General features: G+C 31.5%; 3 protein-coding genes across 6 annotated transcripts; all 3 read left to right on the top strand.

Moving 5' to 3' along the window:
* Positions 1-418: 418 nt before the first annotated feature.
* LOC140881550 (1-aminocyclopropane-1-carboxylate synthase 3-like) lies at positions 419-2,818 on the top strand. The gene is made up of 4 exons (XM_073286952.1): positions 419-717; positions 899-1,030; positions 1,129-1,289; positions 1,659-2,818. Exons 1-4 carry the CDS (start codon positions 574-576, stop codon positions 2,644-2,646), a joined length of 1,425 nt encoding a protein of 474 aa, XP_073143053.1. The 5' UTR covers positions 419-573; the 3' UTR covers positions 2,647-2,818.
* A 1,257-nt stretch (positions 2,819-4,075) lies between these two features.
* On the top strand, positions 4,076-9,267 carry LOC140880494 (DEAD-box ATP-dependent RNA helicase 41). 4 transcript variants are annotated; one of them, XR_012149669.1, is made up of 5 exons: positions 4,076-4,246; positions 5,734-5,918; positions 6,521-8,054; positions 8,662-8,790; positions 8,999-9,267. XR_012149669.1 is itself a non-coding variant. In XM_073284994.1 (4 exons), the coding sequence occupies exons 2-3, from the start codon at positions 5,867-5,869 to the stop codon at positions 8,050-8,052; spliced, it is 1,584 nt and encodes a 527-aa protein (XP_073141095.1). In that variant the 5' UTR covers positions 4,076-4,246; positions 5,734-5,866; the 3' UTR covers positions 8,053-8,054; positions 8,999-9,267. The 4 variants fall into 4 exon arrangements, 3 of the variants coding, with proteins under 3 accessions (XP_073141095.1, XP_073141092.1, XP_073141094.1); XM_073284994.1 differs by lacking the exon at positions 8,662-8,790; XM_073284991.1 differs by lacking the exons at positions 8,662-8,790; positions 8,999-9,267 and having other exon boundaries at positions 6,521-8,252.
* Positions 9,268-13,082: 3,815 nt separating this feature from the next.
* Positions 13,083-16,307, top strand: LOC140882788 (uncharacterized). The gene is made up of 10 exons (XM_073288990.1): positions 13,083-13,527; positions 13,810-13,996; positions 14,108-14,241; positions 14,342-14,454; positions 14,606-14,729; positions 14,909-15,058; positions 15,156-15,311; positions 15,539-15,618; positions 15,703-15,752; positions 15,977-16,307. The coding sequence occupies exons 1-10, from the start codon at positions 13,129-13,131 to the stop codon at positions 16,114-16,116; spliced, it is 1,533 nt and encodes a 510-aa protein (XP_073145091.1). The 5' UTR covers positions 13,083-13,128; the 3' UTR covers positions 16,117-16,307.
* Positions 16,308-25,878: the final 9,571 nt, after the last annotated feature.

Raw genomic sequence — 25,878 nt, 5'->3', positions numbered from 1 at the left:
TAGTTTCTAATTGATCACGAATTTTTCTATGTTACATTCGAAATATTTATCTTGTCATGCGACGAAATAATAGACATCGGATTACTATCACATAATGTCAAATTTTTATTAAAACATGAGAGACTCACGGGACGGGACCTAATGTTAGTCTCCGATGAAAGACAGACGATCCCATTAATTCCAACAACTTTGATTTACACATAATACACACAGATTAACACACGGATTGATTTAAATGGGGGGCGTGGCTAAATGGGATTAGAGTGGCAAGCGCGTGAGATTCGCATATTTTAATCAAATAAAATGGAACACATGACAAAAAAGATAGGGGGCATGAAAATGACTTTCGTACTTGTACTCCAATCCTATATATAGATATGTACATGGGAATCCCCATATCATTCCATTCCAAAGTATCTTAAGCACCATTTTTTTCCCCCCTCTCTGTCTCTATATATATATATAAAAAAAAAATTATACACCAAGTTCGAATTTCGACAAATCTGTACTTCAGAGAAAAGTGGTTACTTACTTAATTTAGTCAAATTTTTTTTGAGGAAATCAAGACAAAAAATGAATATGTCGAGGAAAGCCACGTGTGACTCTCACGGCCAAGATTCGTCCTACTTTCTGGGATGGCAGGAGTACGAGAAAAACCCGTACGATGAGGTCCGGAACCCCCACGGGATTATTCAGATGGGTCTTGCAGAGAATCAGGTTTAATTTCATTCAACAACAACCATTTCGTTTATTATTATTATTATTATTATTATTTTTTGTGAATTGGAAACCCGCCGTCGCTACTTGTTCCAGCTAGTTTCTGTAGTTCTACCCTATTTCACCAACTTTTTTTGAAAAAAATAATAATCTCACACCGATGTTTTTGTGTTGTGTACAGCTCTCTTTCGATTTACTCGAATCGTGGCTCGCGGAGAATCCAGATGCGGCAAGTTTCAGGAGAAATGGAGAGTCCATTTTCAGAGAGCTTGCTCTCTTTCAAGATTACCATGGTCTTCCTGCTTTCAAGAATGTGAGCATGCATTTTTGCATATTGATATGTAAAATTAATATACTCATCAATATATAATATGAAATAAGTATATATTAATTTGTGTACATGTTGCACAGGCTTTGGCACAATTCATGGCAGAAATCCGAGGAAACAAAGTGAGTTTCGATCCGAAAAACCTAGTACTCACCGCCGGCGCCACCTCAGCCAACGAAGCTCTCGTCTTCTGCCTCGCCGAGCCGGGCGACGCTTTTCTTCTACCCACTCCATACTATCCAGGGTACGTGTATGCTTTTTGATCTCATTAACTTGTAAACAAAAAGTTTAAATTTCATTTATTACTATCAACATTGGACCAGCAAACTAAATACTTGTTTTGACTTTTTGGTTGATAAATTGATGGAGTACCACACATACCAAAAAGTCTACATTTTGAAAGCTTATGTAATTATAATGGCGACGCCCTAGCTATTATTATATATTTATTTAGTCAAAAAAAAAACGAAGGAAAATTAAATATAATCAATGTCACGCACACGGATGATAACATGTGTGCTTCAATTAAATTAAACAAATATAGATCTAGTACTTGGTTGCATGTTCTAGCTTGTACTAAATCGAAGTACTTGGTACGTATATATATGTGCAGCTTTGACAGAGATCTTAAATGGCGAACCGGAGTCGAAATCGTGCCGATACAATGCACCAGTTCAAACGGGTTCAGAATCACAAAACAGGCTCTTGAAGAAGCCTACCACGCCGCGCGAAAGCGAAATCTAAAGGTTAAGGGAGTACTAGTCACGAATCCTTCCAATCCGTTAGGAACAACCCTGAGCGACAAAGAGCTGAATCTCCTGGTCGACTTCATCGAGTCCAAAAGGATTCATTTGATCAGCGACGAGATCTATTCCGGCACAGTCTTCGACTCCCCGAGCTTCATCAGTGTAACGGAGGTTCTCGTGAACCGGAACTACCTGAACACGGAAGTTTGGAACCGGGTTCACATCGTGTACAGCCTGTCGAAGGATCTGGGTCTTCCGGGTTTCCGGGTCGGAGCTATATATTCGAACAACCCCATGGTGGTGGCGACAGCCACCAAAATGTCGAGTTTCGGGCTGGTTTCTTCGCAAACACAGTATCTTTTGTCCGCCATGCTTTCCGACCAAAAGTTCGCGAAAAAATATGTTTTCGAGAATAAAAAAAGGCTCAAGAACCGGCACAAGATGCTAGTTCACGGGCTCAAAAACGCGGGGATTTCGTGCCTGGAAAGCAATGCGGGCCTGTTTTCTTGGGTAGACATGAGACATCTTTTGGGTTCAAACACCTTCGAAGCTGAAGTTGAGCTGTGGAAGAAGATAGTGTACGAAGTCGGGTTGAACATCTCGCCCGGCTCGTCGTGCCACTGCCCCGAACCCGGCTGGTTTCGGGTTTGTTTCGCCAATATGTCCGAGGAGACACTGAATCTGGCTATGCAGAGGCTGAAATCATTTGTTGATGGCATTTGCCAAAGCAATAATAATAGCATTAATGGTTTTTTGCATAATTGTTCGGTCAAGAATTCGAGGAGAAGGTTGCTTAAGAATTGGGTGCTTCATTTATCGTCAAGTGATCGAGATTCATGTGAACGTGATCGATAACATATTGGCAACATTTACTCCATTTCACTTTTTTAATTACTTCTTTTTTTTTCCCAATATGTTTATTATTGGGTTTTGGTTGAATTGTCTCAACATTTTTTGTGTATCATAGTGGAAACACTTCATTTTTATGCATGCATGAAATATATATGAGATAAAATTGACTTTACAAGTTAATGTATATCAAGCCTCACTTAATTATACACAAAGTAATTTTTTGGAGGAGAAATATTAATAGCTATCAAAATTCTACGCTCATGCACATTTATAGGGAAAATCTCAAGCAAAATTGATCTCATACATTAATTAGTCTAAACTACATTTTCTAGACTAAAATGCTTCACTATAATTTTATGACTTCACTCTAGCGAAAAACGCTTGATGTCCAATTCAATACCTAACAAATTATTAATTACTATTGGATAATTGTAAATTATCACTGAAGCGATGAGAGAATAATAGATCGAAAAATATCAATGATATAGTATTTTTTAAAACTCCAATAATTGTTGAATTATGAATGTAACTCCCCTGTTGATGTTTAATAAAATAATGGAGTTTTGAGTTTTAAAAAAAATATTTGAGTCAAATAGGGTATGAAACAAGGAATATTCGTTATAATAATTATGTACATATTCTCTTAAATTAGTCTGTGTCCATATTATATATATTAGCCACGAAGCACACACGTTACGTGTATATATAAAAAATTATATATTTTTAAATTGAAATGTATATTATTTTTATTATCTTAATATGGTGAATTTTTTTAGACAATCATGCACTCTATTTTAATGAGCAAATACTATGAATTATAAAAAAAAATTGAAAGTTATTTAGTGGGTAAGCACGTGTGTGAATTTAGAAATAGACATACATGTGAAATTTTAGGACTAATTTAGGTATGTGTATTAAATGTTTTAACTTTTTTTTAGTTAGCAATGTAATTATAATTTTAAAAAAAAAGTACAAAACACTTAAAAATACCAAGAGTATTTAGTATAATCTGCTTTGCTTTATTAATAGTAATATATATATATATATATATATATATATATATATTTTGTCATAATCTCTTGATATTTATTTGGTTTGACGCCCACTTAGGAAGATCCAATACCATGTATTAGCACTCCTTAAAAAAACAAAAAATTATTAACGGATTAAAATTGAAATTTAACCACAGAAAAAGATCATAATTAAAATTATAATGAACTCAATTTTACGTGACCAATAATGCATTGTTTCCTTTAATTTTTATTTATTAAAAAAAATTATCAATTTATCAACCCTGTGAAATTACTTCTCAATCCCAAGATATAAGGTTAATTTTGGGTTATTAGCGTACGGAAACAAATTTTCCGGAAACCTTTTTGAGGATGTCCAAAAATATCGAGAAATTCCATGCGAAAAATACAAATTACAAAATTTTCACAAACCGGGATCGAACTTTTTTCCCCTTCTCTCCCTCAAAAACGGTGTCTTTGCAGTCTCGCAAAATCCAGATTCCAGAGACTCCATTAACGCAGGCCCCAAGCTCCACGCCATTAAGGGTAAAGTGGAGGAGAAGGAATCCCCCCCCTCGTCGCCATATAATCAGGTTAGTATCTCGTAAACTTTGGATTGTTTCATTCAATGGGACTTGGTGATTTAAGAGTGTAATTGATGGAGGGTTTTTAGAATCGATATTATCAGGGGCTAGCATTTGGCATAATCGACTCAAATCTGTTAAATAGTTTCAAAACTTGGCCTTACTGTTAGTTTCTCTAAATTGTTAATTTTTGTAATTTTGTTCCTAGTGTTTGAGTCCGTTTGATATATGGTACAAATACGGGGAAAACATTAATAAATTAAATGCTATGTGGGTTATGGAATTGAAATCTGAAATTTTGAATGAATTATGTTGAGTAAGTGAGTTTGACTGAATCGTCATTTTTGAATTTAATGTTTTTGAGGCGAATGAAAATAATTTTTTTGTGTGGGAATATTGTTTAACTATTTGAATGATGTAATTTTCTTGAATTGATTATGAATAAGACATAACTAGGTTTTTGTGAAGTTTTGGGTCAATTTGAGTAAATTATTAAGTATTCACAGTTTCAGCTAAGTTTCTATTGTTTTAGGTCAAACATGAAGTTGAAATAATGGTTTCAATTCCTACTAACTTTATTATTTCTGAAGTGCTAAAACTAAATATCTTAAAGGCAATTGTTGATGAAGTATTTTATGTAGATTTTCTTCAGAAGTTATTGTGTAAGCCATTGATTATTTGTAATACGGAGGAAAAACTTTAGAACTATAGAATTAATTATAACCGCGTATAGATTAATAGTTCAGGGCAAGTTTTTTTTAAATTGTGTATGATTTGTGTTTGCATTGGAATATGATGGTACATGTGAATCATATATTGTTTCCGTATGTTAACATATACATATGTTCTGTCTGTCATGCCAGCAATCTCTTGGTTCATGCGAGTCAACATAATGCGTGCCTGATGGTGCATTTGAGTCAACTCTTGTTTTGCTGTGGTCAACACGATAGAATTTGGACCTTTATTATGTTCTTCTGTGGTTTTTTTGCTTTTTGTTTTTTGGAATTTTGGCATTATGTCTGCATATGTATTTATTGCTTGTTGTTATGATAGCTTTTGTTGTTACTATGTGCACTAAATAATTTTGGGCTTCTAGGTAATGATCCAGATGAAAGAGATGAATACATAGAATATGTTGAAGAGACATAGAGGAGGGTGATGATTTGGAAGTTGATTTGTTGGACTTGGAAATATGACTATCTTGTTTTTGGTCCATTAAGATTTTTTTTTAGTTGAGAGATGTGACCTCAATGTCTAACTAATGATCGGACTGAGTTGCTCAGGGAAAAACTTGGAATTTATTTGTGGAGATTCGATCTCATAACCTATATAGTCTTTTGGTTCTTGCGATCTTCCTCAGAAGATCATGCAAAACTTAGCCTCCTTGATATGAACTGTCGTCCATAGTTTTTTGTTTGTCTTAACCCGAAGTGGTAGCACACAGCAAATTTAATACACGTGGAGCTCGCTATAAATTTTGGTGTTCATTGGTACAGGCTTCCAATTTCTGAAGTTTTCGTCAAAAATAGTTTTTGAGTTCGCAAAAAATACTTGCATCCTCTTTGCTGGGATTTTGGTGATTCGTGTTCGCTTTGTTATATACATTGAAATATTGTGAAGTGGTGCAAAATGGGTGATCCGTGTGAAAGTTCTCCAGCTGCTGATGATGATCAAGCTTCAGGTAAATTTTTAGTGAGCTACATCTTAAATTTTGCTCGCAAGCTTGTTGTTTTTCATCTGGAAGAAATAAGAAGTCTTGGGGATTGCAGTAACTATGTTTCTCTAATTTGAAGGGTGTGGAAATATAAATGTTGACAGTTGAAGCCCTGATTCATTGCGTTATGTTTTCTTTGGTTTTATTATTATCTGAAATTCAACTTTGCACATCTTCTAGGTTTTAATACCATCAATGCTTGTTGTAATGAGATTCAACTCTACATGTAAGATTGTAGTTATTATTTGTTTATTAGTTATGATCATTGCACATTTTGTTTCATGGATGAAAATTAGCCTCTCCGATGATTGGTAGAGGCATGGGATTAACTCATAGTTGCAAAAAGAACCCCTCTACCTACCACAAGTAAGGTTCCCTCTTGGTTTAAGCTTTTCTATGCTTTGGCAATAGTCATAGTATTTGGTTTTCAATTGGTGTCCTATGTGCCTGATATCTGAATTTTTATGATGAGATGTATGATTTGTTGCACGCGTTGTTGAATGAGGTTACTGGTCAATTTAAGGTGTTGCTTTATAGGCTCATTATTATCCTTGTAATGTTTGATGCAGGGAATGAGGTGAAAGAGAGATGTTGGGATCAAAGAGAAGCTTTACCAGGGGAGCCTCGGTGTGTTATATGTGGACGATATGGTGAATACATATGTGATGAAACTGACGATGATATTTGCAGTCTTGAGTGTAAGAAGACACTTCTCTTCCAGCTGGAAAAATCACGGCCTTCACCTGTGCAACCACCTATGGTGAAACTACCAGCAACCGACGAGTGCCACTACGTTCAGGATGGGAATAATAAACCGAGACCTCAATGTCTCACCAATTACCAGACCGAGCTGCTCAGGAAGAAACTTGAAATTTTTGTACGTGGAGATTTGATTCCAGAACCGATTTTGTCCTTTGGTTCTTGTGATCTTCCTCAGAAGCTCATGCTAAACTTAGAAGCTGCAGGATATGAGATGCCAACGCCTGTACAAATGCAAGCCATCCCGACTGCAATGATCGGTCAGAGCATCCTTGTCTCTGCCGAGACTGGATCAGGAAAAACCGGTTCCTTTCTGGTTCCTACACTTTCTCATTGTATAAAGACTAAAAACAACCCACAGAAGCCACTGGCAATGATTCTCACTCCGACTAGAGAACTCTGTATTCAAGTTGAGGAACAAGCTAAGTTGCTTGGCAAGGGTTTACCCTTTAAGACAGCATTAGTTGTTGGTGGTGACCCTATGGCGGCACAAGTCTATCGTATCAAGCAAGGGGTGTCGATGATCGTGGGGACGCCTGGAAGATTGATTGATCTGTTAACCAAGCATGATATTGAGTTACATAGCATATCAATTCTTGTTCTTGACGAAGTGGATTGTATGGTAGAAAAGGGATTTTACGAGCAAGTAATGCAAATTTTTCGAGCTTTATCGCAACCCCAAGTGTTAATGTACTCTGCCACACTTTCAAAACAAGTGGAGAAGGTGGCAAGTTCATTGGTGAGAGATATTACTTATATCTCAGTTGGAAAGCCGAACAGGCCTAACGAGGCTGTGAAACAGATTATGATTTGGGTTGAGTCCAAGAAAAAGAAGCAGAAGCTTTTTGACATATTGACAAGCAAGCAGCATTTTAAGCCCCCAGTTGTGGTGTTTGTGGGTTCAAGACTCGGGGCAAATCTCCTTTCTGAAGCAATTACCATAGCAACTGGAATCAAAGCTCTATCAATCCACGGGGAAAAACCGATGAAGGAGAGGAGAGATATATTGAGGTCGTTTTTGGTTGGTGAGGTCAACGTGGTAGTGGCCACGGGGGTTTTGGGTCGAGGAGTTGATCTTCTTTCGGTGAGGCAGGTGATTGTATTTGACATTCCAAATTCGATCAAGGAGTATGTTCACCAGATTGGAAGGGCATCTCGAATGGGGGAATCTGGTACCGCCATTGTCTTTGTGAATGATGAAAATAAGAAACTATTTCCTGAGTTGGTTGAAATTTTGAAATCATCTGGTGCTGCTATTCCTCGTGAGCTTAGTAATTCACGGTATGTTTTGAGTTCCTTCTCTACAGGCAAGATTCAGAAAAAAAGAAAGCATGTCTTCTGAAGGTATTTTACCTACTTACTTCTATAATATTTGAGGTTCCAAAATACTTAGAAGTCAGATTATGAGTGTTACATAATGTTCTAAGATTATTCTTGTACTACTTTGTGTAACAAACTATCTATTTGTACTGGTAACTTCATTTGCTCCTGAACAGTTCTATGTTGGAAGTTGTAAATATGAGCACTTTTTTATGTTATTCATATTATGTCGCCATACAGAAACATACTTAAAAAACAACCACTTTCATTTTGGTGGATTTATCCAATTTTTTTGAGGTTTTTGTGCTTGGTTTAGTAGGGTGATGCAAAAGAATGGGTTATTCTGAAGTTATTTCGGGATTCTAGAGAAGTGGAAAGATACGTATTCGTATGCATACATATGTGATTTCTGTTGAAGGAAACTCAAACTAGGTGGTTTGGTTGGTGGAGCAGCTTAATTTGTTTGAGGGATGAGATTATTAAAAGAATTACAGGATCAGAATAGTAACCTTCCTCTAATTTTTTATTTGTGAATGCTATGCCTTGGTAAATTACATTTTGAAGAAATGGAAAATGCTGATAACCTGCTTGATTTTACTTTATCTATAAACCTTTACCACCTGAAATTCAGATGGTCCCATTAAACATTATGGGTTCAAGATTGTGATTTCCTATAGCAGCACGCTTGTGCTGGTCAACTGGCTAACTTACCTTGGATTTGAAGCCTTGTATATCATCTCCACAAGGACATAGTATACAGGTTTGTTTCATTTGATTAATTTTGCCATTACGCTATTGTTACATATAGAAAATCCGAAGGACAGGATAATGCACCCTCAAAATAAAAGAGTAAACCGATTGAGTGTGTTATTTACGTATGATTCACCGCCAAAATTCGTTATGCTGTCTTTGCTAAATTCTCGGGTCCACCACTAGTTTTAACAGCTAATCATTTTGTGACAATGCAGAGTGACTGTTTATGGCATTAAAGAAATCTGCAGACATTTGAACTGCCTTGTTGCTTCTGGTAATGAAAATGGATTTGCCTGAGAATTACGATATTTATGGGAGATATGAAGGATTTTGTAGGCATGTATCCTTGCAGCTGAATACAAGGTGGTTTGTTCGGTTCGTATAGACATGGTTATTTAGGAAATGGCTTAAAGGTTGTGTTGTCTTGTAAATGCGTAATTTTTTTGAAAATAAACACACTTATTAATGTAACGTTAATATTTATGTTGGCTTTGTATTTTTTTCATTAGACTGAAAAAGTAGTACTTTTTTAAGTTGAAATTTTCTTACAGTTTTTTGAACATCTGCATACATGAATTACGTTTTATTCACATCCAAAAAATAAATTATATATATTGCAAATCTTGTATAAACTTTATTTTTTAACAAATTTTTTTATAGTTATGTTTTAATAATTTTGATTATATATATTTCACTCTTCAATTTCACTACCGGTACCAATATGTCTTAAGAAGTATATATTGTAAATTAGAAGTAATAGACTAATAGTATCTTTTGCCTTTATTGTTTGTGTCAAAAAGGTTCCGTGAAGGAAGAAATGTTGGTTATTCGATGGAAGAATCCAACTATTCTCAGCCAATGGTCATAAGAATTCGAGTGATTTTTATTAAAGTGGTTGCTCAAGTATTTTTAACGTACACAACTAAATTTTTGGTGGTGAGGATGGGAACGATAAACAATCTCGGATCTGAGGGTGAACACTTGTAAATCTAAATTCTATGGATAGTTTGAAAAATGATGTTGATCAATTAATTTTTTTTTATTCATAACCTTCATTCAAATCTTTTTTGCAAAATGATCTTAAATAAAAACAAAAACAAAAACAAAGACTAACGTCTTTCAAATATTGAACAAATGCTATTGATGTTATATATAATTAATTAACATTCAATCAACCGAAAAAGGTCAAGTATACTTTTTCAAGGGTTTTTTAAATAAATATAATAAATTTTAAAAAGACTTAAACAAATATAACAAATTTTAAAACTTTTAAAAAATATAATAACGTGGGGTTTGAAACCCCACTTCCTTGAAGAGTTGGGGTTTGAAACCCCGACTCCTCATTTGTTATTTTCGAGGAGTCGAGGTTTGAAACCCCTACTCCTCATAGCCTATTATATATATATATAATATTAATTCTTTTTATTAGTATTTTTTAGTTTTATATTTACAGATTTAATTGTTTTTGCATGTTAAAAAAACGATTATTATGATTAAAAAAATTTTAGTTGTTTAAAATTTTTATAATACAGTTGAATTTTTATAAATTAATAATATAACGACGATGATATTTTACTAATTTAAAAATGCATTAATTAATTGATAAATTAATAAATTATTATTTATAGAGTATTGTTGATTCAAAATGAATATAGAGATTAATTATATAAGAAAATTGTGTTTTATTAATTTTCATAGATTCATATAAGAGTCTTCTAAATCGAGTTTGAAAAAATTATTATTTTCATAATTAATAATTATAAAAAGTATTTTTAAAGTTTTATATGCATATATGTTTTTCCTATTATAAATTTAGAATGAAATAAAACGATAAAATAAACTTTCATAAATTTAATTTTTATAGAAGATAAATTTGTTCAATCTCGACGTGAATTGATATGTTAAATTAATAGTTTTAATAAATTAATAAGATTATGATTTTTTTAAAAAAAACTATTATAAAAATCTATGAAAATAAACATATATAACCAAAACCACGTTCATTCAATCAAAAAATAATTTTTAAAATAATAATTTATTAATTTAGCGGTTAATTGATATCTTTCTAAAATTGAATATCATTGATCAAAATATTATTAATTTATAGAAGTTTTACATTATGATAAAATTTCAAACATCTAAAATATTACTAACTTTTGTTTTTTAAAAAAATACTATTAACCATACTCGTCACTTTTCAAACATTTAATTAATAAATTGAAAAAAAAAATAAACAAATGTCTATCTACCAATTCCAGGAGTAACAAAATATATTTTTTAAAATAATAATTTATTAATTCATCGATTAATTAAAACTTATCTAAATTATTATTATTATTATTATTATTATATTATTATTATATTATATAAAGAATTTCCCCGTAGACGTCATATTTTCATTTATCGAGATTGATCTTATGTGTTATAAATATTACATTTTTATTTTCATTAGTTTTTTTCTAAAATTTTGATATTTCAAATTTTTATATTTTTCTCAACTAAACACTATAGATAAGATAAATTGATAAATAAATTTTAAATTTATTTTTTATATTATTTTATAAATAAACAAATAAATTTAAATATTATCGAAAAAAGAATATTTATACATAACATATAATATTAAATATATTATATGATTTTATATACACACAACGTGTGTGTGCGATTATGCTAGTTATTTTATAAAGAGAATATAGTCAAAATGTTTATGTATATTTACTCATTTTGTGTTTTGGTTATTTAAGTATTTAATTTTGGATATGGTCCTATAAGTTAAATTATATTTTGGTTTTTAGTATTTTCTTCATGGATTATCGACGTGAAATCAGAAAATGATGACGTGCGAACTAAAATTTCATGACATTGAAAAATGATGATGTATTTGTTGTGGCGTCAATACTTGAATGTCATGTTTTCAAAATCAGATTGGACCGATCGGTTCAATCGGTTCGACCAGGAATCGGTCATCGGTGTGGTCTAAAACACTCCAAAAAACCGTTTTAACCGTTCAACCGACCAGAATCGGTCAAAAATTGACTAAGAACCAAAAAATCGATTTTTTCAATTTTTTTTTAAAAAATAGTTTTTTATTTTAAAACCTTAATTTAATATTTTATTATATATACATGGTTATTTGAAATTTTTTTTTCGTTAAAAATATTATTAAATTAATATTAGAGTTTTTTAATTAATTTATTTATTTTATAAAAAAATATATAATTATAACTAATATTTTGAATATATTTATATTGTTATTTATTTTTCAAACGACGATAAATACATTTTTTTTTCTATTTATATAATTTTTTTGGTTTTTATAATTTAAAATATATTATTAATTATATTAAATTATATAAACGATTTTTTGGTCCGACTGTGCGGTAAAAAAAAAATTGACCGATTAGATCGTTTTTTAAGTTAGACCAGTTCGATCACTGACCTGGTTATAAAAATATTGTTTAAATTAAAAAGGACTAAATACCAAAACATAACTTAACTTACAAGGCCAAGATCCAAAATTGAATACTTACATGACCAAATCACAAAAAAAAAAAACTTACAAGACTATTTTGACTATTATTTCTTTTATAAAAGTTCGATTATATTACAAACTTTTTTCAAACATGTAGAACAACTTTAGATGCAAATATAAAATCAAAAAATAATAATAATAAAATTGAATATATATATATATATATATATAAATAAAATATAAATGTATATACAATGAAGAGTTAGGGTTTCAAACCCCGACTCCTCGAAAATAACAAATGAGGATTCGGGGTCTCAAACCCCAACTCCTCAATGAAGCGGGGTCTAAAACCCCATGTTATTATATTTTTTTTAAATTTTAAAATTTGTTATATTTGTTAAAAAAATTTTAAAATTTATTATATTTATTTAAATAACCCCTTTTTCAACTTAAAATACTCAAATACAAAATCTTCTAAGGATGGTTTATCATTTTTAAACACTAAACTTTTTCGATACTGTCTCATAAGTTTATTTTGTGAGACGGATTTGCAAATCGATTTAAGTCATGAAAAAAATTTTTTCAATAAAAAATATTAATTTTCACTGCAATTAGATCGATTCGATCGGTGCTACTACCATTTTTCGAATTATAAATAAATTTTTCTTGAACATCAATGCATAAGTATTTTACAAATCGAGATTATTTTGTAAATAAAATAATATTGGTTATTTTGTAAATTAAAATCAATTTCTTTATATTCCGCGTTTTTTGTGTTCTGTTTGTATATGTATATAAAAAAATAAAAATAAAAAAATAAAAAAAGCATGCTCCCTTTACCTTCTCTTCCTCAGCTCGAAATACTCAGAAATGGCGAACCTTGCGATTCTCGTATTCTTCCTCCTCGTACTCTCCTTCAGCCCACGAATACTCTCCGCCCCGAATCCCAACCATCGCTTCTCCAAGCATGCCCCGCGATTTCTGGGCAAATTTTCTCGTCCCACCAAGAGTAACGGGATCCTCGGAGCTCCACAGTACCAGTACGAAACTCGATACTTCGATCAGATTCTTGATCACTTCAGCTTTTCCGAGCTCCCAACTTTCCGTCAACGTTATCTCATCAGCACCGAGCACTGGGCGGGCCCTGACCGAATGGGACCGATCTTCCTGTATTGCGGGAACGAAGGTGACATTGAGTGGTTCGCCGCCAATACAGGCCTCGTTTGGGAGCTCGCTCCTCGTTTTGGCGCCATGGTTATCTTCCCTGAAGTAATTTTTTTTTTTACGCCGTTATTTATTTAGCTGGAAATAAATTTGCCCCTAATTTTATTTAGTCGCCCCTTATCCCCTGCATTCTGGCGCGCATGTATCTGTTTTGTAAGAATGTGATCCGCAGCGCTTTTAGTTCGGCCCACTTGAGATTCTTGGTATATTCATTGTTCTTGGGAGAGTTGGCTGGAAATTTAAAGTGTTTTAGAATACGATGGCATGTTTTTTGAACAGTTATTTCCGATTACAGTGCACTTAAACGATGTGAGTGTTGCATGACAGCATAGGTACTACGGGGAGTCGATGCCGTATGGAAATCAAGAGGAGGCGTACAAGAATGCTAGCACATTATCACTTTTAACAACTGAGCAAGCTCTCGCTGATTTTGCTGTATTGATTACTGAGCTGAAAAGAAACTTGTCTGCTCAGGCTTGTCCTGTTGTGCTTTTCGGTGGATCGTATGGCGGAAGTAAGAAAATCTTTCGGGTGTTAGCTTGATCGAAAATCCAATTTTGTGTCGATATTAAGAAGCTCAATAAGCTAGTTTTGAGACAAATGTTTATTAGATTATATTTGACAGTGCTGGCAGCATGGATGAGGCTCAAATACCCACACATTGCAATTGGGGCCCTAGCTTCCTCAGCGCCAGTTCTTCAGTTCGAGGATGTTGTGCCTCCAGAGACATTTTATGACATTGTCTCTAATGATTTTAGAGTCTGTTTTTCCCTTCATACTGAACTTATTATTTATATAGTTCTTAGTTTACATGAGTTTTTCCAGTATAGTAATCCTTGCTTATTGATCATTATGTCAGCGTGAAAGTGTCAGCTGCTTTAATACTATAAAGACGTCTTGGGATGTAATAGAACTAGAGGCACAGAGAAATAATGGGCTTTCCCATTTGACGGAAACCTTCCGTTTTTGCCGGTAAGAGTATACAACTGTGCATCTTCCTTTCAAGTTCTATTTTGTATATATATATATATTTATGCTACAGATGTTTTTAAAAATTATTTTCTTAGCCCTGTGTCTAATCATTTGGGTAGCTACTGGAGTGATATGAGAATTACATTTGCAGGAAACTAGATAGTGCTGACGATCTCTCTGACTGGTTGTCGTCTGCATATAGTTACTTGGCTATGGCAGATTACCCCTATCCTGCTGATTTTCTTATGCCAATGCCTGGAAATCCAATAAAGGAGGTTGATTTGCTGTAAATTTGAAGTTCTGATATCTGTAATCTCATCTATAAATTAAATAGATATTAATTTGTGGCTTTCAGTAAATCATTTCTTATAAAATTCAATAAATCATTTATTTCTATGGCATGAGCTGTATGTGCTGAATTAAATTCTCTGACCAATCTTATAATCTTTGTCAGGTATGTAAAAAGATCGACAATTGCTCCAATAAGGCCAATATCTTAGAATGTGTCTTTGAAGGAGTTAGTGTGTATTACAATTATACTGGATCAGTTGAGTGCTTTGATCTGGATGATGATCCTCATGGTATGAATGGGTGGAACTGGCAGGTGTGAAATCACTGAATTTAAACTGTGATTATCATTTTTTTTGGAACCACTGAACGGCATTACGGAATTAACTACTGTTGTTTGCGATTTTTACCAGGCATGCACCGAGATGATCATGCCATTCTCCAGTAGCGTGAACATTAGCATGTTTCCAGCTTATGATTATGATTATAGTTCAGATGAAAAATTTTGCTTGGAAAATTATCATGTCAAGCCCAGACCAACTTGGATAACCACGGAATTCGGTGGACATGTATGATAATCATGCTCAATTTTATTTACAGTTTTTGCATGCTTTACAATCAATGTGTAATCTATTTTATTTTTCTATTTTGTCCACAATCTTTATCTTTGGCAGAAGACGAAACCTTTTATTTCGGTCATATTTAAAGCTATGTCTGACTATATTTTCTCATCTTTTGAATTCGACATCTAACCTGTCATCAAAGGTTTAACTTGTTTCCTCCCTGTCATCAAAAGGGATTTAAGAAAGCTTTGAAAGCTTTTGGAAGTAACATCATCTTCTCAAACGGGTTGTTGGATCCCTGGAGTGGTGGCAGGTAACATCTTAACATTTTGCTCTTGCAAATTCTTTGATGTTAAATTTCTGTATCATTGATGAGAGTGAGTATTACCGGGCGCAGTGTACTGGAGGATGTATCTGATTCTATTGTCGCGGTCGTTACTGAAAAAGGTAACCATACTTCGAACCATCTTTTCCCATTGATCAGCCAAGAATGTCCCACCATCCGAAATCTTTAAAAGCCTTTTTTTCGTTACCATCACCAAGTGAGACCGAATCCATGGCCTCGCCATACTGCCTATATAAGCATGCATGTTGATATGATTGTTGATACTTCAACGCAATTCGGATAGTCTGTACAATGACACACTTTGAACAACTTGATTGTTTATAAGGTGCCCATCACTTGGATTTACGTCCGGCAACCGCCGACGATCCTGATTGGCTGGTGGAACAAAGAGAAGCTGAGGTCGATTTGATCCGAGATTGGCTGGACGAATACTATGAGAAAAATAAGGCCGTGTACGACGTGTGAAAAAGCCAATGTTACCAAGGTAAGAATCTTGCATCGGCAATCATGTCTCTTTGTTTTAGTAGCTTGTATTGGAATAAGGCCATCTGCTTGAACCACGCTGATTTGAATTGCTAACTAGTGGGAATGTGTACATATCAATTATACCCGTTTCTCTTGGGGGTTGAAATTTAAATGGAGATAAATTATGATGCTATGCTATGTAAACTGGTTTTTTTTTCTTTGGATCAAGTTCTATACTACAAAAATAAAATTAAAACAGAAAAAATAGACCTGACCATGTCAGATATAGCAGAGGGATGTTCCGTTCATTTTTTTTTTTTCCGTAAATAATTAAATATCAGAAATTCTCATGGAATTACGTGATGCCAACGTTCTGACATTCATCGTATATGGGATAAATTATGTTGACAAATGTATCTATTTATTTATGACCCGTGTTATATTCTATTTGTTGAAAATATATATAAATATATATTATTATTTATTGTTGAATGTTGAAGGTTGAAAGTTGAAAATTGAGTTGTAAAATATTGAAAATTAGTGTGTGATGATGTAATTAATGATGTATTAATTTTTGACTAATCTCCAATTGAGATCTATAAATAGGTCTCTCCATTTGTGTAGAAAAACACAATTGTGAAGAGAGAAAAATTTTATAAAGTGTAGAATTTGATAAATTTTGAGTTTTTGAGTTTTTTACTTTTTACCGTAAATTTTTAATTTTTCACAACACGTTATCAGCACGATCGCTCGAAGGTTCTCTATATTTTCCGACGCTCCAAAATACAAGAAGAAGTCAAAAATATTCAACAAGTAAGAATTTTTATTTTACTGTTTATATATTTTTTGTGTATATATTAATATATAATATCATGTTATGAAAAAAAAAATAAGTTTTTTTTCAAAACTTGTTATAAATCCTGGGAGGATGTTAAGACGACATCCCACACTCCCGGTAAGGGATACGACAAGTATAAAAGCCTCTAAGGTTTTTAAACAATAACGTGATATATATTTATTATGTATATATATTAACTATATTAATATATAATTTCATGTTATTATATAAAAGGTTGTCTATGACACTGACCTTATAATAACGTGATATGATATATATTATTGTGTATTTATATACTAACCATATTTGTATAATCTCATGTTATTATATAAAAGGTTGTCTACGACACCGATCTTATAATAATGTGATATGATATACTATACCTGACTTTATACTAACTATATTGGTATAATTTCACAACATTATATAAAAGGCTGTTTACGACACTGACCTTATAATAATGTGATATGATATACATAATTATTTAATTATGATTATCATTATATGCATTACATGATTATCACGAATTTTTATTCAACACATACTCAATTTTTTCTTTACCCCAAACGGTCACAAACGGTAACAAAACGGCTAGTTTTTGCCCTATAAATATGTTCACTCAAACTCATTTTCAATCACACCAAATTCATTCTTTCTCTCAAAATATTTTATCCTCGGTTTTTTCGAAGATGGAGATGATGACATTTATAAGGATATTTTTCATAACGACTATGATCATCATGCTCACGAGTCTTTTACTCACCAGCGATTTTCCAACACATATTTTTTCTCTATTTGTATACGCACTTGTAATTTACGTTCTTCCATTATTTTGTATTGTCATATTTATGGAAATTAACTAATAAAATGCATTGTTATTTTCTAGTACCACCATGTCGAACTTGGCGAAACTCGAATTCATTGCACTTGATATAACCGGAAAGAATTATATGACATGGACCCTCGATGTAGAAATGCATCTCGAGTCATTGGGTTTTAACGAAACTATCAAAGAAAATAACATATCATCCTCACAAGATAAAGCAAAAGCGATGATATTTTTACGCAGACATCTTGATGAGGGGTTGAAATGTGAATATTTGACCGAAAAAGACCCAATGATTTTGTGGAAAGGGTTAAAAGAACGTTTTGAGCATATACGGGAAGTTATACTTCCGACCGCACGAGATGAATGGAATACTTTAAGATTCCAAGATTTTAAAAAGGTGAGTGATTATAATTCTGCGATGTATCGAATTGTCTCACAGCTGAAATTTTGTGGGCATAATATTACTGAGATGGAAATGCTTGAAAAGACATTTTCCACATTCCACGCATCAAATATAACTCTACAACAGCAATATAGAGTGCGTGGATTTTCAAGATACTCAGAACTCATCGCATGTTTACTCGTGGCGGAAAAGAATAATGAATTGCTCATGAGAAATCATCAGTCCAGACCTACTGGTTCAACGGCATTTCCTGAAGCAAATGTCGTAAGTAAAAATGAAAACCAAAATCAAAGATATAGACAAGATTTTGGTCGAGGTCGTGGACGAGGACGTGGGCGTGGACGTGGGCGTAGAAATGATCGCGGTCGTGGTCGAGGCCGTGGATTTGAAAATAAAAGAGATAGTTATTTCAATAACTCATCTCAAAGGAACGTCACGAACCACCCACAAAAGAGGCAGCATGATAATACGGGTGAAAATGAAAATCATCCAAAAAGAACTGAGAGTGTTTGTTATAGATGTGGCACTCCAGGACATTGGTCAAGAACTTGTCGAGCCCCTGAGCATCTGTGTAAGCTCTATAAAGATTCAATAAAGGGGAAAGAAAAAGAGACCAATTTTACTGAAAACATTGACCATGCAAGTGGTTCAATGAATTTAGATGCTGCCTACTTTTTGAATGATTTCGAAGATATTGATTAAATGTACTGGTGGGAAAAGAATGTAACAATGTAATTTTTATATTGTAAAACATATTATATTTTGCATGTATTGTTTTATTCTGCAATTAAATTGTAACATATTATAATTTGCATGTATCTTTCTTAATTCATTTTATTGCATATTGTTTTTGAAGATCATTATGGAAAATGCTATGATCAAAGATGGAAATAATGCACTGGAAGTTTGCATACCAGATAGTGGTACAACGCACACTATCCTCAGAAATGAAAAATATTTCTTGGAATTAAAACCAACAAAAACAATGGTGAATACAATATCAGGTCCTGTAGACTTGATTGAAGGATGTGGCAAAGCACAATTTTTGTTACCTAATGGTACAAAATTTTTGATAAATAGTGCTTTATATTCACCACGATCACAAAGAAATTTGTTGAGTTTTAATGATATATATTCTCATGGTTATGATACGGAAACAATAACCGAAGGAAATGAGAAATATATGTGTCTTACTACATATAAATCAGGAAAGAAATATGTAGTTGAGAAATTATCAATGCTCCCTACTGGATTGCATTATACACATATAAGTCCAATCGAATCAAATATGGTTATTGGAAATTCTTCAATACTAACAAATTGGCATGATCGATTGGGACATCCTGGTTCAATAATGATGCGAAGGATTATAGAAAATACAAGTGGTCATCCACTGAAAGACCAGAAGATCTTTCAGAATAATAAGTTTCAGTGTAAGGCATGTTCTCTGGGGAAACTTATTATAAGACCATCACCAGCTAAAATCCAAAAGGAATCACCCATATTTCTTGAACGTATTCAAGGTGATATTTGTGGGCCAATTCATCCACCATGTGGACCATTTCGATACTTTATGGTATTGATCGATGCCTCTAGCAGATGATCACATGTATGTTTATTGTCCACTCGGAATGTGGCATTTGCAAAATTGATGGCTCAAATAATAAAATTGCGGAATCAATTTCCCGAATATACGATCAAGAAAATAAGACTTGATAATGCTGGAGAATTTACTTCCCAGACTTTTAACGACTATTGTATGTCGATGGGAATTACTGTTGAACATCCTGTAGCTCATGTTCATACACAAAATGGATTAGCTGAATCATTGATTAAACGTCTGCAGTTGATTGCTAGACCAATGATTATGAGAACGAAACTCCCTATTTCTATATGGGGACATGCAATTTTACATGCTGCTGCATTGATTCGCATCAGGCCAAGTGCATATCATAAACACTCCCCATTGCAGCTTGTATTTGGCAAAGAACCAGATATTTCTCATTTGAGAATTTTTGGATGTATGGTGTATGTGCCTATTGCACCACCTCAAAGAACAAAAATGGGACCTCAAAGAAAGAATGGTATTTATATCGGCTATGATAGTCCATCAATCATTAGATATCTTGAGGCTCAGACAGGCGATGTGTTTACAGCACGGTTTGCTGATTGTCATTTTGATGAAAATAACTTCCCAATGTTAGGGGGAGAAAAGAAACACATCGAAAAAGAAATCACATGGTATGTACCATCATTATTACATTTGGATCCTAGAACTAAACAATGTGATAAAGATGTACAGCAAATTGTGCATTTGCAAAGAATAGCAAATCAAATGCCAGATGCATTTGCAGACACAAAAGGGGTAACAAAATCATATATACCTGCTGTAAATGCCCCTGCTCGAGTTGAAATTCCAAAGAAACAAAATGAAGACATTCATGATGTCATAAAACGCCTGAAGCGTGGAAGGCCAATCGGTTCAAAGGATAAAAATCCTCGGAAAAGAAAATACATAGAGAAAAATGATGATCAGAAAATAGAAAATGGTGTTCCAGAAGAAACACACGATGATGAAAATATTTTGTCAGAACCACAAACTGACGAGAATCATGAAATCTCTATCAATTATATTAATACTGGAAAAATATGGAACCGAAAGAATGTACAAGATATTGATGAGATATTTTCGTACAATGTGGCATGTGACATCGTAAATGAAGATAATGAACCAAAATCTTTTGGTGAATGCAAAACTCGAAAGGATTGGTCAAAATGGAAAGATGCCATCCAGGTTGAATTAAATTCGCTAAATAAACGTAGTGTTTTTGGACCTATAGTCCTTACACCTAAAGGTGTTAAACCTGTTGGGTACAAATGGGTTTTTATTCGAAAGAAAAATGAGAAAAATGAAATAGTGAGATATAAAGCTCGACTTGTTGCACAAGGTTTTTCTCAAAGGCCTGGAATTGATTATGAAGAAACATATTCTCCTGTTATGGATGCAATTACGTTTCGGTATTTGATCAGTTTAGCAGTGTCTGAAAACTTGGACATGCGTCTAATGGATGTTGTTACAGCTTATTTATACGGATCACTTGATAGTGATATATACATGAAAATCCCTGAAGGATTTAAGATGCTAGAAGCACAAAGTTCAGAACCCAGAGAATTTTATTCTGTGAAATTACAAAGATCATTGTATGGATTAAAGCAATCCGGCCGAATGTGGTATAATCGGCTAAGTGAACACTTGATGAAAAAGGGATATGTAAATGATCCAATATGCCCTTGTGTTTTCATCAAGAAAACAACATCGGGATGCGTGATTATTGCTGTATATGTTGATGATTTAAACATCATTGGAACGAATAAAGAAATTCAAGAAGTGATGTTATACTTGAAGGAAGAATTTGAAATGAAAGACCTTGGAAAAACCAAGTATTGTCTTGGTTTACAAATTGAACAAAAAGAATGTGGAATTTTTGTTCACCAGTCTAATTATACAGAGAAGGTCCTTAAACGTTTCAATATGGATCAATCAAATCCTTTAAGTACTCCAATGGTTGTCAGATCATTGAATATAGAAAAGGATCCATTTCGTCCATGTGAAGATGATGAAGTTGTTTTTGGTCCTGAAGTACCATATCTAAGTGCCATTGGTGCCCTTATGTATCTTGCAAATTGCACTAGACCAGACATATCTTTTGCAGTAAATTTATTGGCAAGATTCAGTTCATGTCCAACGAAGAGGCACTGGAACGGAATTAAACATATATTCCGTTATTTACGAGGAACGACGGATTTGGGACTTTTGTATCCAAAAGATACAAATCAGAGAATAATTGGTTATGCTGATGCTGGATACTTATCTGATCCACATAAGGCACGTTCCCAAACCGGATATGTATTTACTCGTGGAGGCACTGCAATCTCTTGGCGATCACAGAAACAAACACTTGTTACAACTTCATCAAATCATGCCGAGATTATTGCACTACATGAAGCAAGCCGTGAATGTGTCTGGCTTAAATCAATGACTCGGCATATCCAAACTTCTTGCGGATTATCAGTGGACAAGAATCCAATCACACTGTATGAAGATAATGCCGCATGTGTTGCCCAAATGAAAGAAGGATACATCAAAAGTGACAGAACTAAACATATTCCTCCTAAATTCTTTGCATACACTCAAGAGCTGGAGAAGAATAAAGATATTGATATCTGTTACATTCAATCAAGTGAGAACTCATCCGATCTCTTCACAAAGGCACTTCCCACGGCGATATTCAGAAAACACATTTATAATATTGGGATGCGCAATCTACGAAATATGTGAAGAATCATTCATGTTGACATCAGGGGGAGTTTACGTGGCTGCACTCTTTTTTCCTTACTATGGTTTTTGTCCCAATGGGTTTTTCCTAGTAAGGTTTTTAACGAGGCAGTATACAACACGTAATGGAGATAGTCATTCTATCATGATCATCATCACAAGGGGGAGTGTTGAAAATATATATAAATATATATTATTATTTATTGTTGAATGTTGAAGGTTGAAAGTTGAAAATTGAGTTGTAAAATATTGAAAATTAGTGTGTGATGATGTAATTAATGATGTATTAATTTTTGACTAATCTCCAATTGAGATCTATAAATAGGTCTCTCCATTTGTGTAGAAAAACACAATTGTGAAGAGAGAAAAATTTTATAAAGTGTAGAATTTGATAAATTTTGAGTTTTTGAGTTTTTACTTTTTACCGTAAATTTTTACTTTTTCACAACACTATTCGATATATTGAGGATTTATCAATGTATATTTACGTATAATATATGATAAATGTAAACAAATCATCGTATTTAAATAAAATTATCTTATTTTTTGCCTCTTAAAATCTATATATTATTATATATAAAAAAAATTCATTTAAATAAAAATAAAACAACATTTTCCGCCCAAAAAACATTTTCGAAAATAATAAAAATATCATAAACTTAAAAAATACAAATAATATATTATTTAATTTAAAATTATAAATAGACATAATATTGAATATTCAAAAAATAAGATGATATTATAAATGATAAAGTATTTGATCTAAAAATTTTAAAATATAGATAAAGATATGATTTAATTTTAAAAATTAAAATATATTTTTTCGTGATCAAACAAAATTTAATTTTTTGCTTTTAGCGTTGATTGTTTTGCCCAATACAATGAAATTTATAGAACAAATTTTATAACACAAAAAATTCAATACAAAAAATTAATATATCAAAATATCATGATAAATTAAATACAAAATATCACAACAAAATATCAAAATCTCAAGATATTATTATTGTAAATATCATTGTACGTAATATTTTTTAAAATTTTATAATTTTTATATATAAAAACAGAAAACTCAGCTACAAATAGTTAAACTAAAATTTTGAAAAAAAAATTATGATTGAATTAAAAACAAAAATCAAAATATTATTGTTACAAAATTTAATTTTTGTTCTCAATGGTGTTTTTTTTTTATATATATATATATAACAGGGGATATGGGGAGTATAGCATATGACGGTAGGATTCACTTAACAAATATTCAAAAAAATAATAATAATATTAGTGATATCTATTTAATCCAGAATTTTAAATATACATAAAATACGATTTTAAAAAATTTAAAATAGTCTTTTTTTATCAAATAAAATTTAACATTTACTTTTAATATGATGATTGGTTTGTCTATATGCATATATAGATATACGTAACAAATATTCAATTATGTAATAGGCGATATATTATTTAATATAATAATTTTAAAATATAAATAAAAATATGATTGAAGTTAAACTAAATATATGTATATATAGAAACATTAAACTTTTTCGTTCAAAAATCTTTTCGAAAATAGTAAACAATTATCATTAAATTTAAAAATACAATAATATGTGATCGAATTTAAACTTTAAACATATATAATATTGAATATTCAACAAAAGATAATATTATTTTATCTAAAAATGTGAAATATATCTTACTATCTTATTAAAGTAGAGACCCTCTAATTAACAAATTTTCAATTAATTGATGAAACTTGATTTAAAATTACCATTATCTCCTAACTTAATTTTCAATAAAACCAAAATTATTGGAAAAAATAATCATTTTATACAGTTTCTTATTTTTTAGCCATTAAAAGCTCATTTTGTGTCATTTGATATTATTTTATTTACAAATATGACAATAACTTTATAAGATATATATATATATTTTGAATATTTGTTTAGGAAAACGTTATATTTTTATTATTTTTTAATTTTACAATTTATTATTATTATTATTTTTTTAAAAATTTTACAATTTATTATTTATTGTTTTTTTTAAAAAAAAACGAAATGTACGAGCACGCAACGCGTGCAGCGAAATACTAGTATATACATAAAAGCTGAAAAGACTGCTAAAATATAAACTATTGTATTTTTAAATTGAAAAATTATTTTCGAAAATAGTGAAGGCATTATCATCAAATTTAAAAATTCAAATAAGATATGATTGAATTCAAAACTATAGATAGAGATAATATAGGATATTCAAAAAAATGTAATATTATGATTTGAGTGATATATTTTTTGATCTAAATTTTTTTTAAATGTAGATAAATATTCTATTTAATTTTTAAATTGTTTTTTATTATCATACTTATAATTTGTTTGTTTATTTAACTTTATATACTTTATATATTAATTTTTGTTAATATAAAAAACATTTTATACTAATTGTATAGAGTTTAATGTAACTCATCTTATCACAATATTATGTATCTATATTTTATTATATTTATTTTTTATATTTTTATATTTCAATTTTAAAAATTTATTTTAAAATTTAAAATTTTTATATTTTGTTTTTGTATAGAATACAAATATTGCATGCATTAAATTTATAATTATTGGATAAATAAATTCTTAAAAAAATAACAAAATTTTAAATATACAACTATAATATGAAGAAATAAAATATTAAAATAAGACATTTCTAAAAAAAATAGGGGTGTAACAACTTTTTTTATAAAAACATTTTAGAAGTGGTCGAATAGCTTATTTCAACCGTTTAAAACTGTTTTCTAATAGTTTTCCAAACAAATTTACAAAATTTATAAACTCTGTCAAACATCTCTTCAACCACAATGAATTTAAATTTATTCCAATACTCTAAGGATTTGAAATCTGTTATGATGACCTCAATTGTAGTGTAATAAATATGAAGATGATCTTTATTTTATTTTTTAAAGTTATCTTAAACAAGGAAAATACATTTATATCCGTAGATTTTAAATCATTTAATCCAATTCAATCTTAATTTATTTGTATCTTAATTTTTTATTCAAACACTCATATTTACTAATTTTGCCAATAATTACATAAAAATAACACCTTGTGCATCGCGACGGAATACTAGTAATCACTAAAGGAGACAATGTACGTATATTTTCTCATCTTAAAATATGATGAAAAAAAAAGATATAATATAAAAAATAAAATAGATATAAATAATAAATGAGAAAGTGTTTTGAGAGACAAAATCTATGAGACGTGTAAATTTTATCATATTTATAATATTAAAAAAATTGGCATAAAAATAATGCAAAAACTCTTGTGAAATGGTCTTATAAGTTAATTTTGTGTGACAAATATCTT

The sequence above is a fragment of the Henckelia pumila genome, chromosome 2 (genome assembly GCF_033568475.1).
Source record: "Henckelia pumila isolate YLH828 chromosome 2, ASM3356847v2, whole genome shotgun sequence".
NCBI lineage: Eukaryota > Viridiplantae > Streptophyta > Magnoliopsida > Lamiales > Gesneriaceae > Henckelia > Henckelia pumila.
The sequence above is the reverse complement of the archived record's forward strand: the minus strand, read 5'-3'. Positions and strand labels throughout refer to the sequence as shown.

Excerpts from the sequence above, each read along its gene's own strand:
- LOC140881550 (XM_073286952.1), top strand. The coding sequence starts at position 574 with ATGAATATGTCGAGGAAAGCCACGTGTGACTCTCACGGCCAAGATTCG. Across the intron at positions 718-898 it reads TGGGTCTTGCAGAGAATCAG|CTCTCTTTCGATTTACTCGA; the intron begins GTTTAATTTCAT and ends TGTTGTGTACAG. Across the intron at positions 1,031-1,128 it reads GTCTTCCTGCTTTCAAGAAT|GCTTTGGCACAATTCATGGC; the intron begins GTGAGCATGCAT and ends CATGTTGCACAG.
- LOC140880494 (XM_073284994.1), top strand. The coding sequence starts at position 5,867 with ATGGGTGATCCGTGTGAAAGTTCTCCAGCTGCTGATGATGATCAAGCT. Across the intron at positions 5,919-6,520 it reads TGATGATGATCAAGCTTCAG|GGAATGAGGTGAAAGAGAGA; the intron begins GTAAATTTTTAG and ends TGTTTGATGCAG.
- LOC140882788 (XM_073288990.1), top strand. The coding sequence starts at position 13,129 with ATGGCGAACCTTGCGATTCTCGTATTCTTCCTCCTCGTACTCTCCTTC. Across the intron at positions 15,312-15,538 it reads CCACGGAATTCGGTGGACAT|GGATTTAAGAAAGCTTTGAA; the intron begins GTATGATAATCA and ends TGTCATCAAAAG. Across the intron at positions 15,753-15,976 it reads CGCGGTCGTTACTGAAAAAG|GTGCCCATCACTTGGATTTA; the intron begins GTAACCATACTT and ends ATTGTTTATAAG.